The sequence below is a fragment of the Toxorhynchites rutilus genome, chromosome 2, assembly GCF_029784135.1.
Source record: "Toxorhynchites rutilus septentrionalis strain SRP chromosome 2, ASM2978413v1, whole genome shotgun sequence".
In the NCBI taxonomy this organism is placed as follows: domain Eukaryota; kingdom Metazoa; phylum Arthropoda; class Insecta; order Diptera; family Culicidae; genus Toxorhynchites; species Toxorhynchites rutilus.
Window position 1 is genome coordinate 38462025 of NC_073745.1, and position 15740 is coordinate 38477764.

General features: G+C 38.9%; 2 protein-coding genes across 8 annotated transcripts in view; one reads left to right on the top strand and one right to left on the bottom strand.

The window, feature by feature from the left end:
• Nucleotides 1-11417, top strand: part of LOC129765078 (kinesin-like protein Klp68D) — a 27975-nt gene extending 16558 nt beyond the window's left edge. Inside the window, exons 4-5 of one of the 2 annotated variants that reach the window (XM_055764929.1) lie at nucleotides 6524-7007; nucleotides 7164-11417. In XM_055764929.1, the coding sequence (XP_055620904.1) occupies nucleotides 6524-6994 (471 nt within the window). In that variant the 3' untranslated portion in view covers nucleotides 6995-7007; nucleotides 7164-11417. Of the gene's footprint in view, nucleotides 1-6523 lie in introns of both variants that reach the window. The other variant, XM_055764928.1, reaches the window with a different exon arrangement.
• The window catches only part of LOC129765079 (alpha N-terminal protein methyltransferase 1), a 20427-nt gene extending 8017 nt beyond the window's left edge, over nucleotides 1-12410 (bottom strand). For 2 of the 6 annotated variants that reach the window (XR_008741352.1, XM_055764931.1), the window contains exon 1: nucleotides 11545-12409. Coding sequence is in view for 4 of the 6 variants with exons in the window: in XM_055764931.1 (XP_055620906.1) it covers nucleotides 11545-12238 (694 nt within the window). In the remaining 2 variants the exon portion in view is untranslated. Of the gene's footprint in view, nucleotides 1-11494 lie in introns of those variants that run through there. The other 4 variants (XR_008741353.1, XM_055764933.1, XM_055764930.1 and 1 more) reach the window with 3 other exon arrangements.
• Between the last annotated feature and the right edge of the window lie 3330 nt (nucleotides 12411-15740).

The following is a 15740-nucleotide window of genomic DNA, read 5'->3' on the forward strand; positions in this document are numbered from 1 at the left end:
TTGGGTTGGAAAATTTGGAAAAACCTGCATGTTCTCTAACATCAGAAAACAACAAGTTGTTGATGAACGATATAAACCCATTGTGCAAAAATTAAGACTTAAGAAAGAGCATTTCGAGATATTCCATTTTGAAGATTTGTTTTCAAGCCTTTATTTTTTTTTTCTCTTTGTGTATATTATTTTGATAACTGTAATAAAGGGCGTACTCGATTATATACATCCCGATTCCTTTTCACTGCACATAAGCAAACCTATCAAACCATGCTTTTAATGGAGTAAAAAAAATATTTGTTTTTTATACTATATACTATATTTATACTTTTTCGTTTTTTTTCAATACAAAAGAACATTTTATTTTTTGATTCATCCCCTCAAAGTCATCATGAAAAAAATTAACTTATCTAGAATCTCTCAGTAAGTGATAGTCAATCATATTCGATGGAAAAAATCCTTCTCTAATCCTTCTACGCATATGGTCGGAACTGACTTAAACTGACTCTACTTCAAAAAGTACGTAGTTAGAGGCGAATGAACTGCAAAGTTTAAAGCCTCTTAAAAACAAAGAAAGAAAGAAAGAAGTACGTAGTTCGATTTTGTTGCTTCCATTTGAGGGGCTCAAAATGAAAGGTGAAACATGGAAATTAGTGGATTTAAATAACATTTTGGGTGTGAAAAACTCAAATGATAGTGGTTTTTAAGGTTTTATCCTACAAATTCATAATAAACTTGATTGTTGCTAACAACTAGAGATCGGCAAAACAGTTCACTTTGATGAACGGTTCAGTCACAAACCGTTCATCTAAGTGAATCAGTTTTTTTGAACAGTTCTTTCGCTCTTTCGTTCAGCGGTATTCAGAACAACATAAAATATTAGCTGGAACCCAACATCTATAGACAGCTATTCATTGATATCGTTGGATTGGATAGTATACGTATGGGATTTATATTTTTTAAATTTAGTGTGGAAAGATAAGGTGCTTCTTTATTAAAAGTCGCAAAATGTATGTTAAAATATGTTTATCGGACGACAAAAGTATAAGTAATAATTTAATGCGAACAAAATATGTGCAATTTTTCATATTTTCTGTGTGGACAACCAGTGCCATAAATTATCAAAATTTATTCACGAATGGAGGAATTAGATTTTTCCCAGTATCGGGTGAATTCTCTTCTGTTAAAACTCAACTCCATATCTGGCATAATGAGTATAACACAAGAGTCGAGACGCGTGAACTTTGTCTGGTATATTGATCGAAAACAGCATGAACGAATTTCGAAAAGCCTGCATTCAGGCACTTTCGTTACTGTCATTAATTTTAGGTGATTATCACGAACGTTAAGTTGATCTTCATAACTTGCAGTGAATTTTTATTGAAAACGTGTTACCAATTTCACATATAAATGGTGGTGTATGTCATTTCCGGGCAATCGTGAGTAGATTCATAAAACGTAGCCAGAGTTATTTTATAAATTCCATTGCCGAAGTCGCCAAAAACAAGAATTTTGTGTGATGGATTGCCATCCTTTACCATTAATCGATTTCACTCTCAATTGGTTACGCTGAATTTTATGCTTTGATTTTTACTAACACGCAATGATCTTCATTTTCGACCTTACGAATACCATGACGAAAAAGAAGATGCAAATGAAAAATGAACTTCATGGCAAGCTGATGTTGATGTTCATTCCACTGGGGTTCATTGATAGTGTTGTTCCATATTTATCGACTCTCGCTTGAGTAGTAGGTTATCAATACAAGGAAGGCAGAAATTCGCCGAATATGAATGTCGTGAATGTGAATATTTTCAGCACTGTGGACAACACATAGATTCCATGTAAGATCATATTTTATTCAGAGGAAAAATTCAGCAACTATTTCTACTAACAATCAATTAATAAACAATCACGATAACACGTACACGCAATAGGCCAAACAATGGATTGAAAGCAACGAAAAAACTTTCTTCTCAACTTGCCCTCACTATCAGATTTTATGTTTACCTAATTCATGAATCGCCCCAGCTTCCCCTAGATTTTTTTCTGCTAATCAGGAAGTATATGAATGTTTCGCGGAATTGAATAACTACGTTATAACTACGAAAATCTAATTTAATTTTTAACCCAAAATTGAGTAAACATCAACAAAATAAACCTTGCGTTACATGCATTTTACTCGTAAATAACAATATCGTTTTATTTTTCTTACAAGCATTCTCGTTCTATTTATCCATTCCGTCCAGCGCAAATCAGTTCAGTTCGTTCGCAAACAGTTTGCCCGCAAACACTTCGTTCTCGAACAGTTCGTTCTCAAACAGTTCACTCCCAATCAGTTCTTTCCCATACAGTTCACTCGCAAACAGTTCGTTCACAATCAGTTCACTCTCAATCAGTTCACTCTCAAACAGTTCACTCACAAACCGTTCTTTCGGAATCAGTTCGTTCACAAACCGTTCGCTCGCAATCAGTTCGTGGGGAGAACTATCGTTCTTTGAAAAAGAACGACCGTTCGTTCACTCTTTTCGGCGAACTAGTTCTTTCGTACCGTTCGTGAACGGTTTGCCCATCTCTACTAACAACCACCAAATTAAAGTTCTTCAACCGCTCTGCAATTTGTTCCCGACCTTTTGTATATTTTGTTATTCCTTTTGTTATTATGGATTTATTGAGGCCAATGTTTGTTCACCTAATCAACGATTTATCAAGAAAAGTTTTAAATCTATATGCATGTATTTCCGTTTACAGTTATACAATAAAGTAGTCTAATTATACTTTTTTCTACAATCATAGCAATAAACTTCGAAACATTTAAGCACGAGGAATGAAACGCATTAATGTAAGATGTAAATCAGTACAAAAACCATTGGCTTAACAAAAATGCACAAAATTGAATTTATTGATTTTCGTTCAATATGATTTGAAGAGACTTTTCGTGCCGTTTTAATATATTCAAAACAGTCATCCGGCATCCCAGGATATGAGATTAATGTTTACATTTCATTGTGTTGTTTGGAGAAAGTCCATTTGAAAATATGTAAAATTTTGCAATTACTGAATTGAATTTGATGGTTACAGTTGAAAACATACATTGCTTATGCAATACTAAAGGGTGTGTCACATCAAATTGCATCACGGAAAAAAACGCTGTAGAAATTTAATTTTTAGGAATTATATCTTCAGCTTTCGCTTATAATCAGATAAGAGTGTATAGATCACGTTGGCCATGCACACTGTCAATTTTTCGTAAATTTGGAAAAATGTCGTCGAACGAAAAAGAGCGTCGTGAATTAATCCTGCGCACTCATTTCGAGAATCCGGATTTGTCACATCGGGACATCGGTAAGATGCTGGGAATCGTCCAATCCACGGTCAGCAGAGTACTAAAACGATACTTCGAGAACCTAACCATCGACCGGAAGGTGAAGAACGGCAAAAATGGATGCTCCGTCAGTGAAAAAGATCACAAGCGCGTAGTTAAGCAGTTTAGACGTGATCCGAGAAGTTCGGTCCGGGATGTCGCCAATAAGCTGAATTTGTGAAGTTCATTCGTCCAGCGGACCAAGCAGCGGGAGGGCCTGCGTACATACAAGGTTCAGAAGGCTCCTAACCGCGACGAAAGGCAAAACATGGTGGGGAAGACGCGAGCCCGGAAGCTGTACACCGAAATGCTGACGAAGCCGCATTGCCTGGTAATGGACGACGAAACCTACGTCAAAGCGGACTTTCGTCAGCTGCCGGGCCTGTTGTTCTCCGCAGAGGACAAATTCAGCGTTCCGGAGGAGATTCGCAAACAGAAACTATCCAAGTTTGCCAAAAAGTACATGTTGTGGCAAGCGATCTGCTCTTGCGGAAAGCAGAGCGCCCCCTTCGTGATGACCGGCACGGTAAACGGGCAGGTTTACCTTAAGGAGTGCCTACAGAAGCGCTTACTACCACTATTGAAGCAGCACGAGGGCCCGACCATCTTCTGGCCGGATCTCGCTTCGTGCCACTATTCAAAGGACGTGTTGGAGTGGGTCACCTTCGTGCCAAAGGAAATGAACCCGCCCAACGCGCCGGAGCTTCGCCCAATAGAGAAATATCGGGCGATTATGAAGCAGGCCCTCCGGAAGAACCCAAAAGTTGTCAAATCGGAGGCGGACTTTAAGAGAAAATGGATTTCTGTTCAAAAAAAACTACAACCTGACGTTGTACAGAACCTTATGGACGGAGTAAAGAGGAAGGTGCGAGCATACGGGCTTGGGCTCGAAGTATAAATAAAAAGAAAATGCCAAAAGTTGTTTAATATTTTTTATTTTACTGTCTAAAATTTTCAAAAGGATCGGTCTACTGGGCGAATTTCTACAGCGTTTTTTCCGTGATGCAATTTGATGTGACACACCCTTTAGTTTAGCCGTGAAATAATTTTTGAAGATGTTGGCGAAACAGAAGAACACCGATGCTTTCAATCAACAAGATAAACAAACACATCAAACAAACTAGACGATTCGACTGATTCATCGGCGAACTCGGCCAAATGGTAGTCGATCCAGACGAGCTACTCGTCGAGCTCGGCTTCTGGAATACGAAAACAAACGAGACGAGCGCTCGTCTGCTCGTCTCGTTTTCTGGAATAGGGCCCTATGATGATGGCTGTGAAAAAAAAAGATTTCCTTAACACTCCTATACTCGCGCATTGGTTTGTCAGACCGAGAAATCAATAATTCGTTCATTTCTCAGAAAATATCAACACTACGACTTTGCGATTCTCTCTAGCTTCGTTATTCGTCGTTCGTCATCGTTTAGCGTATCGCATGTGTTGGTACAAAGAGAACGTGTGCCATTTTTTTAACATTTTCGGTCTGACACACCGACGCGAGTATATGAGTAACTTTTTTGGACAAGTGCCTTTTTTCATATTCTAGAATATTGTGGAATGAAATGTATAAATTAATGTTAGTGGCGTGAATTTTTATTGAATATAATGCATAAGATCATTACCGAACTTTTCTTATTTGATTTCTGTCCTTTTTATAACTGGGTTGAACGGATCCATATATTAACTATTCGTCATTAGATTCATACGTTCAAAAGCAAAATATAAATGTTTGACTTTTGTATAGTTATTCGCTAAATATAATGGTTACACATATAAATACTTGCGAAAGAATTTCACTTGTGGAGGAATTGCAAACAGTAAACTATAAACTAATCGATAGCTTATGGTAATTTTTAACAGTTACAGTTTCGGGGATATTTTTTTTATAATGGACAATATCGACAAAAAAAAACAAGAAAAAAAAGGAAGTTCCTAGACACCCTTTTATATCATCTTTTTGGGGCATCCATCTAAAAAAAGGCATTAATTCTTAGTTTACCAAGAAAACAGAGACAAAAAATATTAGAAATATACAAATTTAATATTCTAGAATCTTTATCATGTGGTAATCATCTAGACGATCGTTAAACATTCTTCTCTCCGATAAAAGACCCAAAAAACACGCAACAACTGCATGAAATGCAAAAAATATGTTTGTTTCGAGCATGCAGTTATGCTATGTTCTGATTCTTACTCCAATGAAACCACAATCGATTAATACGTTTTTATGTTATTTTATAGCTCTTTATACTTCCATGAATTATATTCAGCTGCTTATATTTAATTAATAACCGTGAAAAATTCAAATTTCGTTGTGTTGGAGTATCAAAAATTACTCTGTTTTGAGAAGGCTGAATTAGATGACTATTAAAACCTAATAAAGTCAAAGAAAACATATGTTTTGGAGTTTTTTCATTCAATCATACCCTCTTCTTCAAATAAATGCCAATAAAGCCTGAAAAATACACAATGGCAACATTACAGAGAAGTTCAATTTTCGGTCTGTGACACCGTGCGCGAGTATACGTGTTATGATTTTGCACGCGAGTACAGGAGGGTTAAAAAGTTGCAATTGTTGATTGTACTGATACAGGAGGGTTAAAATGTTCCAATTGTTGATTGTACAGGTAGCTCACTTGGCTACGCGTCACCTCTGTGTATACGTTAAAAAATGGGTTTAAAAAGAATTGAAAATGAAATTGAAATAACGCGCAAATTTCAAAATGCAAAAAATCATTTTTCATTTTCCTGGGATCAAATTTTTTACCAGTTTTGTCAAAAATTCAGATTTTCAAAATATTACATTACTAAAATTAATTTTCACTTTTTTCGGTAAAAATAGTTTTTATTTCATTGTGTACTTTTCTCCAGAAACGCAAAATTATTATCTATGACTTTGCCCAAGACATCATTTCGATCAAATAACTCGTTTTGGCGTTATAGATTACTTTCTGAAATGATATCGTTTGATACCAGTCCTTTTCAAAAACTAGTTGTGATCGTATGTAAAAAATTAATACCGTAAAATGGAATCGTACCTAGCGCCGAACAAGTTGGCAATGTTTTAGCTAAATCAAAAAACTGAAATTAAAAATTTCTTCGAAAATTCGCGTTGATTGGATGAATGCCTAGTATATTAAATGCGTAATGTAAATTAACATTTTTAAGGGCGAGAATATCATGAACTACGAGCTGGATATGCCGCTGCGCACGACTTACGAGTACTCGAATCCGAAGGTTTCTGCATCTCTGCAGGCGGTATTGGCGGAAGCGATGCAAACCGAAGACGATATCGACATTACCGATCAGTCCAACTATGCAAGTATTATGAAGCAGCGACTCGACAGAATTACCCGCCGTAACGTCGTCCAGGACGCACAAGGCACTACTGGTTCCTGTCCCAATGGGACCATCGGATCGAGCGCTATTGGTTCCGCAATAAATGGTATTCCACCGAGCAGCAGTGGCAGCAGTAATAGCAACGGGATCGGTGGTAATCGAGCGCGATCGTCCATTTACAACCGCGGCATGTCGGCTGCGCCCACCTTTGGTGCCCACTCGGGTGTTTCTGTGGCCAAGAAAGTGCCCCCGGCTAGTGCAGCCAGCTTCCCGAAAGCGCGTGGATTGATCCCAAAGTAGATCCAGCGCCAAGGTGAAACTGAAGTACTCATTTGAATTTTGTATCTCCCACACTTATCCCCTCCCCCCCCCCCTCGCTATCATCTCACACTCACCACCCCCCTTCATCGAGGAGTTTCGAGATTTGTTTACGTTTAACCGTTTTGTGCTTCTTTTATCATTTATTCAGGATCAGTTGATCGGGTTTTTGAATGTAGGAAAAGTTTCACACGCGCGCGCTTGTATATTGGCTTGAGGAAAACCAAGTCGGTAATAACCCCTCACGGAACAGGATGACTTATATTATGGCACTTACCATTATTACTATTATTTTTAAGACGGAAAAGATTGCATCTAAAAGTGTACATTTATATACTAAAGCTAAAGATATGGTGTCTATATTTTCGTTTCGTAAGCGAATTATTATGTTTTCTAGTTGTCGACAGATTTCAACTAGCTGTAAATAGGATGATTTTTTTTGTTTGTTATATTTTACTAGTTCATTTTAGTCCCAACATACAAGTATTTTTTTTTGTTTTTGCTTTCTACGAGCAGTGTTGTATGCACACACAATGATTGTATTTATTATTTTGTCAAACTACTATCGATTGTGTTCCTTACAAGTATATCAATGTGCTTGTAAAACCATTGTTGTATTGCGACTGAAAATTCATCACCACAACCACTGCAATAAGTATCATTTCCTTGAGGTTGCATTTTCTTTTTCTTATTTCTCATACATTTGCATAACCTATTGATACTCTCTCCTACCTTATAAGAAGTACTTTGTGCAATGTGGAAATTTATATTCGCTCTTTAAAAGCTGGCTGATCGGTACAAAATTGTTGATTGAATATAAGGATATGTGAAAAAGCAACATGAGATCAACAGAAACCATAATCCGGTGAATTGTTGTTGTAACAGATATCAAAAACAAATCCAGGACTGCCTCAAAAAACGGGAAACCGTGCTTTGTTCTCAAAATCACCCCTACCCATGCTTCAATTTGTTGTCAGTAAACTGACGAACAGTTGCAAATCTCTACTCTCCATAGAACGCCTTCTAGCGCAACGTTGAATAATAATTAGGAAAACCCGTTTAATCGAAACGAAGCAGCGTACGAAGTGAGTCTCGAACGATTCTGACAGATCGACCGTGATCTGCACGATGAACCGTACGCTATCCAGTGTAATCCTATTTGTCTGGTCTACTTTTCGAAGAAAGTGGTCCTGATTAGAAGATTGTTCCATTGTTGCGTTGTTGTTGAAAAGCGTTAGCATTCAACATATTTCGATTTTGTCACGGCCAAAAAAAACATACCCTGAATTTGACGAAATGATTTCATTTTTCTATTTATTAACAATGATGCTACATCCCATGAAGAAACTGGATCGTATTTACAACGTTGTTCCGCAAATGAACCCGGTCCATGCAGTTCTCAAACTCCTGTCAGCACCAATTCGTGCCATGTCCACCTGGTCCTACCACCTCGATCGCTGGACATTTCTCCTTATTTCCACCGTATTCGATGCGAACATCATCATTGCAGGGTTGCTGTCTGATAATCTCGCAACATACCCTGCCCATCGCACTCGTCCAACCGTGGCGACTTTCTGGATGCAGGGTTCGCCAGTTCGTAGTTCATTCTTCTTCTCCATACTTCATTTTCCTGTTCACCACCATATTGCGTTCGAAAACACCAAGTGCTTGTGAGTCCTCTTGGAGCATCGTCTATGCTTCGTGCTCACAGAAGACAACCGGTCGGGTTAGGGATACATGGTACATGGTAAACTTCGTACGGGTCAGAGTTTGTTGAACGTTAGGGGTTTGGCGAACCCATAGTAGGCGCGACTTCCATTGACTATGCGTCTTCGAATTTCACGGCTGTTGTTGTTGTCAGTTATCAACGAACCAAGGTAGACAAATTCCTCTCTCTTGCTAGAGTTAGTCTTAGACGCATTGATCCCAAGCACAATTAGCCCTGCTTCGTGTTTAAGTCGGTTGTACAAGTCTGCTACCGTCGCATGTCTTTTTCCGATTACATCCACGTCGACGGCGAAGCAGATAAACTGACTAGACTTGTTGAAAATCGTTGAAGAACAGACAGGAGAGTCTCAAACTATTCCGACAGATCGCCTGAGATCCGCACACTGCACCGCACGCCGCTCATCGTTGCCTAAATCAGTTTTGTCAGCTTTCGGGGAAAGCCGTGTGCGTCTTACGTATTACGATCCCAGTCTTCCGCATACTAGGGATGATGCCACGCATCCATATATCATTAAATACTTGCAACAGCAAGCATTTCGCCGCGATTGGGAGGTGCTTTTGCATGGGGTAGCCCATATCATCTACACCACATGCCTGACCTTTCTCTCTGCTGAGCTCTGCCATAACGTTTTAGCTGGAAGTTCTGAATTTATTTCACTTATGAGCTTCACCCAGCTATCCATCTTAGATTTCCATACACATTTTCCAGCAACTCGCTGAGCTGTAAGGAAGAAAACCAAAGCTCCCCTCTTTCTGAGATCGTCGTCTCTCAACCTCCTAAGTGCTCTAAGAGTTTTCCGTCTAAGACGTATTGTCTCTTTAACTTCTACGTTCCACCAAGGAACCCTCTTTCTACCGGGCAGCCCGCTAATGCGAGGAATGTGCTCTGCAGCAGCACTCAACATAAGCTTAGTCAATTGGTCAAGATCACGATGCGCGGAATCACGCACTGAGCGATCTATATCGTCTCGATACCCACCCCGGTCAGCTCCATCGAACTTCCACCTCAGGTCAATCACCAGGTAGCGGTCGGAATCGATGTTAGTGCCACGATAGGTTCTGACATCGATGATATCCGAGAAATGCCGACCGTCGATCAAAACGTGTCAATTTGTGTTTCTGTTTCCTGTGGTGATCTCCAGGTGTAACGGTATTGGAGGCTGTGCTGGAAGAAGGTGCTACGTATGGCCATGTTCTTGGAGGAAGCGAAGTCGATAAGTCTTATGCAGTTTTCGTTGGTTCGCTGGTGGGCGCGGAACCTACCAATTACCGGTCTGAACACCTCCTCTTGGCCGACCAGAGCGCAAAAGTCAACGATGACGATTTTGATGTCGTGTTTTGACCAGCGATCGTATTCACGCTCTAGCTGCGCGTAGAGTTCTTCTTTATCGTCATCGATGCTAGCTAGATGAGGGCTGTAGACGTTGATAATGCTGATGTTGAAGAAGTGGCCTTGCATCCTCAGTCTGCACATTCTTTCGTTGATCGGCCACCAGCCACTCACCCGTTTCTGCATCTTTCCCATCAGGATAAAAGCTGTACTTAGCTCGTGTGTGTTTCCGCAACTTTGGTAGATGGTATAACCACTTTAAAACGATCGTCCCATCGAACCTTTCCAGCACATCTGCAACGCTACCAATATTTTTGTTCTCAATATATATTTCTGTAAGAATTCGAGTACCGCAAGAAAGTTAAGAAACTTGCAGATCCATGTTCTGAGTTTCCAATCTCTAGTCCGTATTCTTTGCGTGGGTCTAGTCCGATTGTTCTGTCTCGAATTTCTTCGTGAACTTTCCTGCGCGTTTCATTTTTACGGATAACCGCCTTGCAGCCAACCGCCAGTCTCGACGGAGAACCATAGTACATAGCTCTGTTTAAAGTCCCCGCTGGCACGGAGACAGTGATCAGCCGTCCCTGACATGGGGAACAGACGACTCGCTTTCCTGTCAGCACATGATCATGATCCCGCCGGGTTGGTTACCAGATCTTCACTATGGCTACTCGTAGCCCAATCGCTGTAACATCAAAACGATAACCTTGACAGAATCAATCGCGACTTTGGCAAACAGTGATATAAACGACTATTGAAAAAATCGAAACAACATTGTATTCCCAAATTTATTGGCATCATCAGAAAAAAAACACTATCCTGAAATATAAAATATTGGCACAATTCCATCAACCAACGATTAATCGTCAGCCAGCTTAAGAAAATTGTCTAAAATCGTGTAACAAAAAATATTGTACTCTATTTTTCTCATAGTAGGATAGAAACCATGAAAACAATGGTTCGTTTCATACCAGACATTTGCAGCCATAACAATTTTAGGTATAATGAAAAGAAGGATATAAGAATAGAGGCAAGCCACCGGTCGGGTAATTTATAGTTTACGTTGAAAAAAGAAAAAAATGTAACAAACCAACCGATAGTTTCGTTCGATATGGCATTGCTACTGAAGGACAGAAACCACTCCAAATCATACGCTATATTCCAAAGCTTAATAATTCTAACAATTGAAAGATAGCTCATTACTTTGTACTGCTCCGTATTTTTTCCAATTGGAGACCACAGAAAAACATCCAAAATCATAAGTCTGATGTTTGGAGAAAAAAAAATCCTAGCGCCGACATTACGAACATGAATGTGTAATGCACAATATCACAATAAACTCCAATGAAAAGCTACGTTCTGCTTTGTTCCTTATTTCCGAAAGGGATCCTTTCTCTACTTGAATCAAATCAGATACGGATACATCAACTATTTATTATTGGCCTCATGGCAATCATATACACAGGATACAGACCTTTGGGGAAGTCTTTCTGTCGCTGCTCCTTCACCACTCGTAAATTTCCCTTCGTCAACAGCTGCTTCATCACAGATAACGGTCTCGTAACCGACGAATCCTTCTTATCCATCTCAACGTCATCCCCATTAGTGAAGTTCTCCTTCATCACCATAATCCCATTCTTCGTCAGCCCTCTCGTGCAGCGAAAGAAAAACGCCACTATGTCCTCGTCGGTTAAGTGCCCCAGCACCCACTGGGACCATATCACATCGTATTTCCCTTCCTGGGGTGTGTAATTCTGCAGTCCAGTATTGAACACCGAGCCAAGCTTCCCACTCGCGGCCAGTTCCTTCTCGGCTGTTCGACAAAATTGCTCATCCTGCTCGACGAGATCCACCTTCTCGAACCAATTCATTAGCAAATTTTTGCTGACCCTTCCTATTCCTGCGCCACAGTCCAGTGCCACTGATCTACCGGGAGCCGGCTTCATTTTGAACAAATTTTTCAGAAACAGATCCGATCCTCGGGTGTCGGTGAAGGAAATACTGCCAAAGCCACCCAGCATTCCGTCCACCGTAGGTGATATCTTCGACCAGTACTTTTTAGCATCCTGGTAATATTTGTCTTCTTTTGGCGGTTGTTCGTCGTTGTTTTGTTGCTTATCGGTGCAAATTTCCTCGGCAACTTCCACTGAGGTTTCTGTTGGTTCCATTTCACACTGGATAGAAGGCACTAAAGGTACTGTTACAAACTATACAAGAAGTATCGAGTGACTTCAGAATTCTCAATAGTTATCTTTTAAAAAACGATTTAAAACTAGAAACTAAATCCTGCCGAAAAGCATGTTCTGATCAACTGTCAAAACATTTGCACAATTTTCATAGCTTTTCACTCTCATTTCTCTCAGAGAATTGCTTGATATGAACCAAGCACTGAAACAAATCATTGTTTTGGTTTTTGTTGGATTTGAAATAAATACAGAGATTCGCCTCTAATTCGTCATCTAGCTAATTGGACAGAATCTGACAGAATTATTAGACATTTTTGCCTCTATCGGAAATTTTTGTAAACATCCTTTGTGCAAGCTTCTACAGCATGATAATTTTCTAGGGCCGTTTTCAGCCATTTTAATACATAATCTGGTACAACTTTGCATATTTTTCTAATGGTTTTTTCAAATATTTTCAATGACTTTCTTGTTTTAACTTGTTTTTCACATTGTGTCTGTTTATAGCTGATAATTACAGATTACAATCGTCTCTAATGCGACACTGAGTGGTGCCTCGGTACATCCAATTGGAGGCGATCCACTGTATTGAAATAACATGATGTAGAAATTTTTCTTCAAACTCTAATTTAACCTCGATGAATATTTAGATGTTGTCAGTTACTCGGATGCGAGCGAAGTAAATAGAATTTTTGTATGTAGTGGAAGGCAAAGAAAAAAAGCAAAAAAAATGTAAGCTTCCGCGATGACAGTGTTTTTGAAACTGGCTCATTTTTATTGGAGAGCAACATGGCGATGTAATATACCTGGTATTCTGTTTACGTTGAAGTTGCGAGTAAACATCAAACGATCCGAAAAATTACGAACGTACCCATACCATGAAATTTGACATTTGATGGGGCTACTTGCAACCGAGCTACTTCGGAGTTTTGTGTTTATAAACGAGCGAGTAGCCTCACACAAACAAATCAAATGTCAAATATCATGGTATGGTTACGTTCGTAATTTTTCGGATCGTTTGACGTTTACTCGCAACTTAGTAACTGACAACGTCTAAATCCGTCTTCACACGGTCATATCACCATCAACCCGAGACTACTCGTTTTTGTTCAGTTTTAACCTAGGTTTGCTCCAGTTCCAACCTAACTGCTATCAAAACGTTTTTTTATTCACTCAGTTTCAACCTAGTTTCACACTAGGTTCAACCCGAAAGCTGTTAATTTCGCACTTTCACCAATACAACCATACTGAACTGTCAAGTCCCGAGTATTGTTTTGGAAAATATAAAAATAAAGACTATGAAAATGGAAAACTTGCTGCTTTGGCTTACGTATTCTTGGAATCGAAATCCATTCGGATTAAGATTTTGAAGAGTATATTTGAGCTGATGGAATTAAGCTTCGTGTACTTTTATTGGGAGGCGAAATGATTTTGATTTTGTGATTTGGATGATTTGATTTTGGATTTTAAGGTGGAATATACATGCTATCAAAATATAAATTATTAAATTTAAATTTGCTTTCATATATCGAATATGTATGACAAAATAAGAGGTTTTTTTCGAAATTGCAAAAACATTTTAAATGAAAACTATGTTTGATGGTGATGTTATATTATAGTGGTAAGTATTTGTGGAAAAAAACGTTAAAAAAACTCATAAAATGCTGTTCCGTTTCATTCACTCTTTCAACATCACATTGTCAGCTTATTTATGAGAGTTTGATTTGTATTGCGAAAAGCACCGCATGTTTTCTATTAAAAGATCTCATTTCAAGATTCCAAATCAATTGATTTCGTTTGGTTTTCAAGAAATTCAGAAGTTTGGGAAAGTCAATTACAATCGCAAAAAAAAGACTCATAAAATAAAACGACTGCAAACTTACAGTCACGTTTGCAAATCCGGAAACTGATCTTCCAAGACCGTGAGTTGAACCGAGTTGACCGTGTAAGGTTTGCTTGATGTGACACGGAGTAGTGCCTCGGTATGTCGAATTTGAGGCAACTCTCTCTACTTCTGGGTGTTGTTGTCATTTTTTGCATTCAATATGGAATGTACATGCAAGACGCCTAGAAGTATATCCTAAGGTGGGCCAACTTGCTAAAACCACTCTTCAGTCATCTTGGAAGTCTACTGTGTTTTGTTTGTAAACAAAACACAATACACTTGTGCCCAAGCTCGCTCGTAATCAGTCTGTCTCTTTCACGCTTCAAGGAAATAATTCCCCTTCTGCTTTTTTCCGTACTGCTTTCATATACCGCTCTCCTAACCAACTTAGTGACGAAACGGCCTCACCTTATGATATACTTTTAGGCGCCTTGTGTGTTACGAAAATGTCCACGCTTGTCCACGGTGAGGGGGGAGGGAGTATAGATAATGTCCACGTGGACACTTTAAATAAATCATTTTCAAAAAGTACATCTACATTCGAAAATAAGTGAGTTATGTGAGTATTTCGTGAGTTATGTGAGTACTTCGTATTTGTAAATGAAAGGATTGAATAGTCTGAGAGACCTAGACTAGAATTTGTATTTTTCAAAAAAAAAATCATAAAATGAGTTCATTCAATCTATTTCCATTGAAAGTAGATATACAAATCGACAATTCATTTCATTTCATTTGCGACTGAATTTGCGTAAATCGATATCTCTATATATTCTCAAATATCGATATATTCTCAAATATTATTTCGTTCCAAATTATTAATTCTTCTAGTATTATATACAGGGCGCTGCATATCATGGAATCTTAATCATCGTATTTTCATAGAACATTCAACTTCAACGATCATGATCATCGCGAAAATAACAAAAATTAGCTTGTTTCTATGAAGGTAACAGAGTCGAAATGACACTCAAAAACATCACTTTTATTCATCTTTTCCGACATCATTTCACAAATATCCACTGCACACTGTCACATTATAAGCTTATTCAGTGGGAACTCCACGAAAAGGTCTGTTTTTGATTGATGAAAAACTTGCCGAAAAAAGGCGTTTTCACATGGATGTGGATTTTTTTATCTGTATTATAGTGATTTTCAACTCATTTGGCTGGTTCGTCACTTTTTACTTCCATTTTTGGAAGAATGTCGGGAGTGAGAATTGAACTCGTGGCCTTTAGCGTGAGAGGCATGGATGTTATCACTACGCCAGATCGCCTCCACGTGGAAGGCAATTGTATGTAAACACAAATATCACACACAAATGTCACAATGTGAAAAGTAGATATGGCAGCGCATGCTAATGTGCGATTCACATAGCACGTTACGGAGAAGAACGTCTACGTTCCGTCAACGTCTCCACCAATTCACACATGCAGTCAATGCTTCCACCAGCACCGTCACGTCAAATGCCAAACGAATGATTTATTTAATTTTATTCATGGTGTCGCCATCTACAACAATTTTAAATTGCAATGTCTGTAACGTTTGCCTGGGAATTCGGATGTGTATCTCCAAGTAACGTATACACGTGATCGTGGTCAAAAT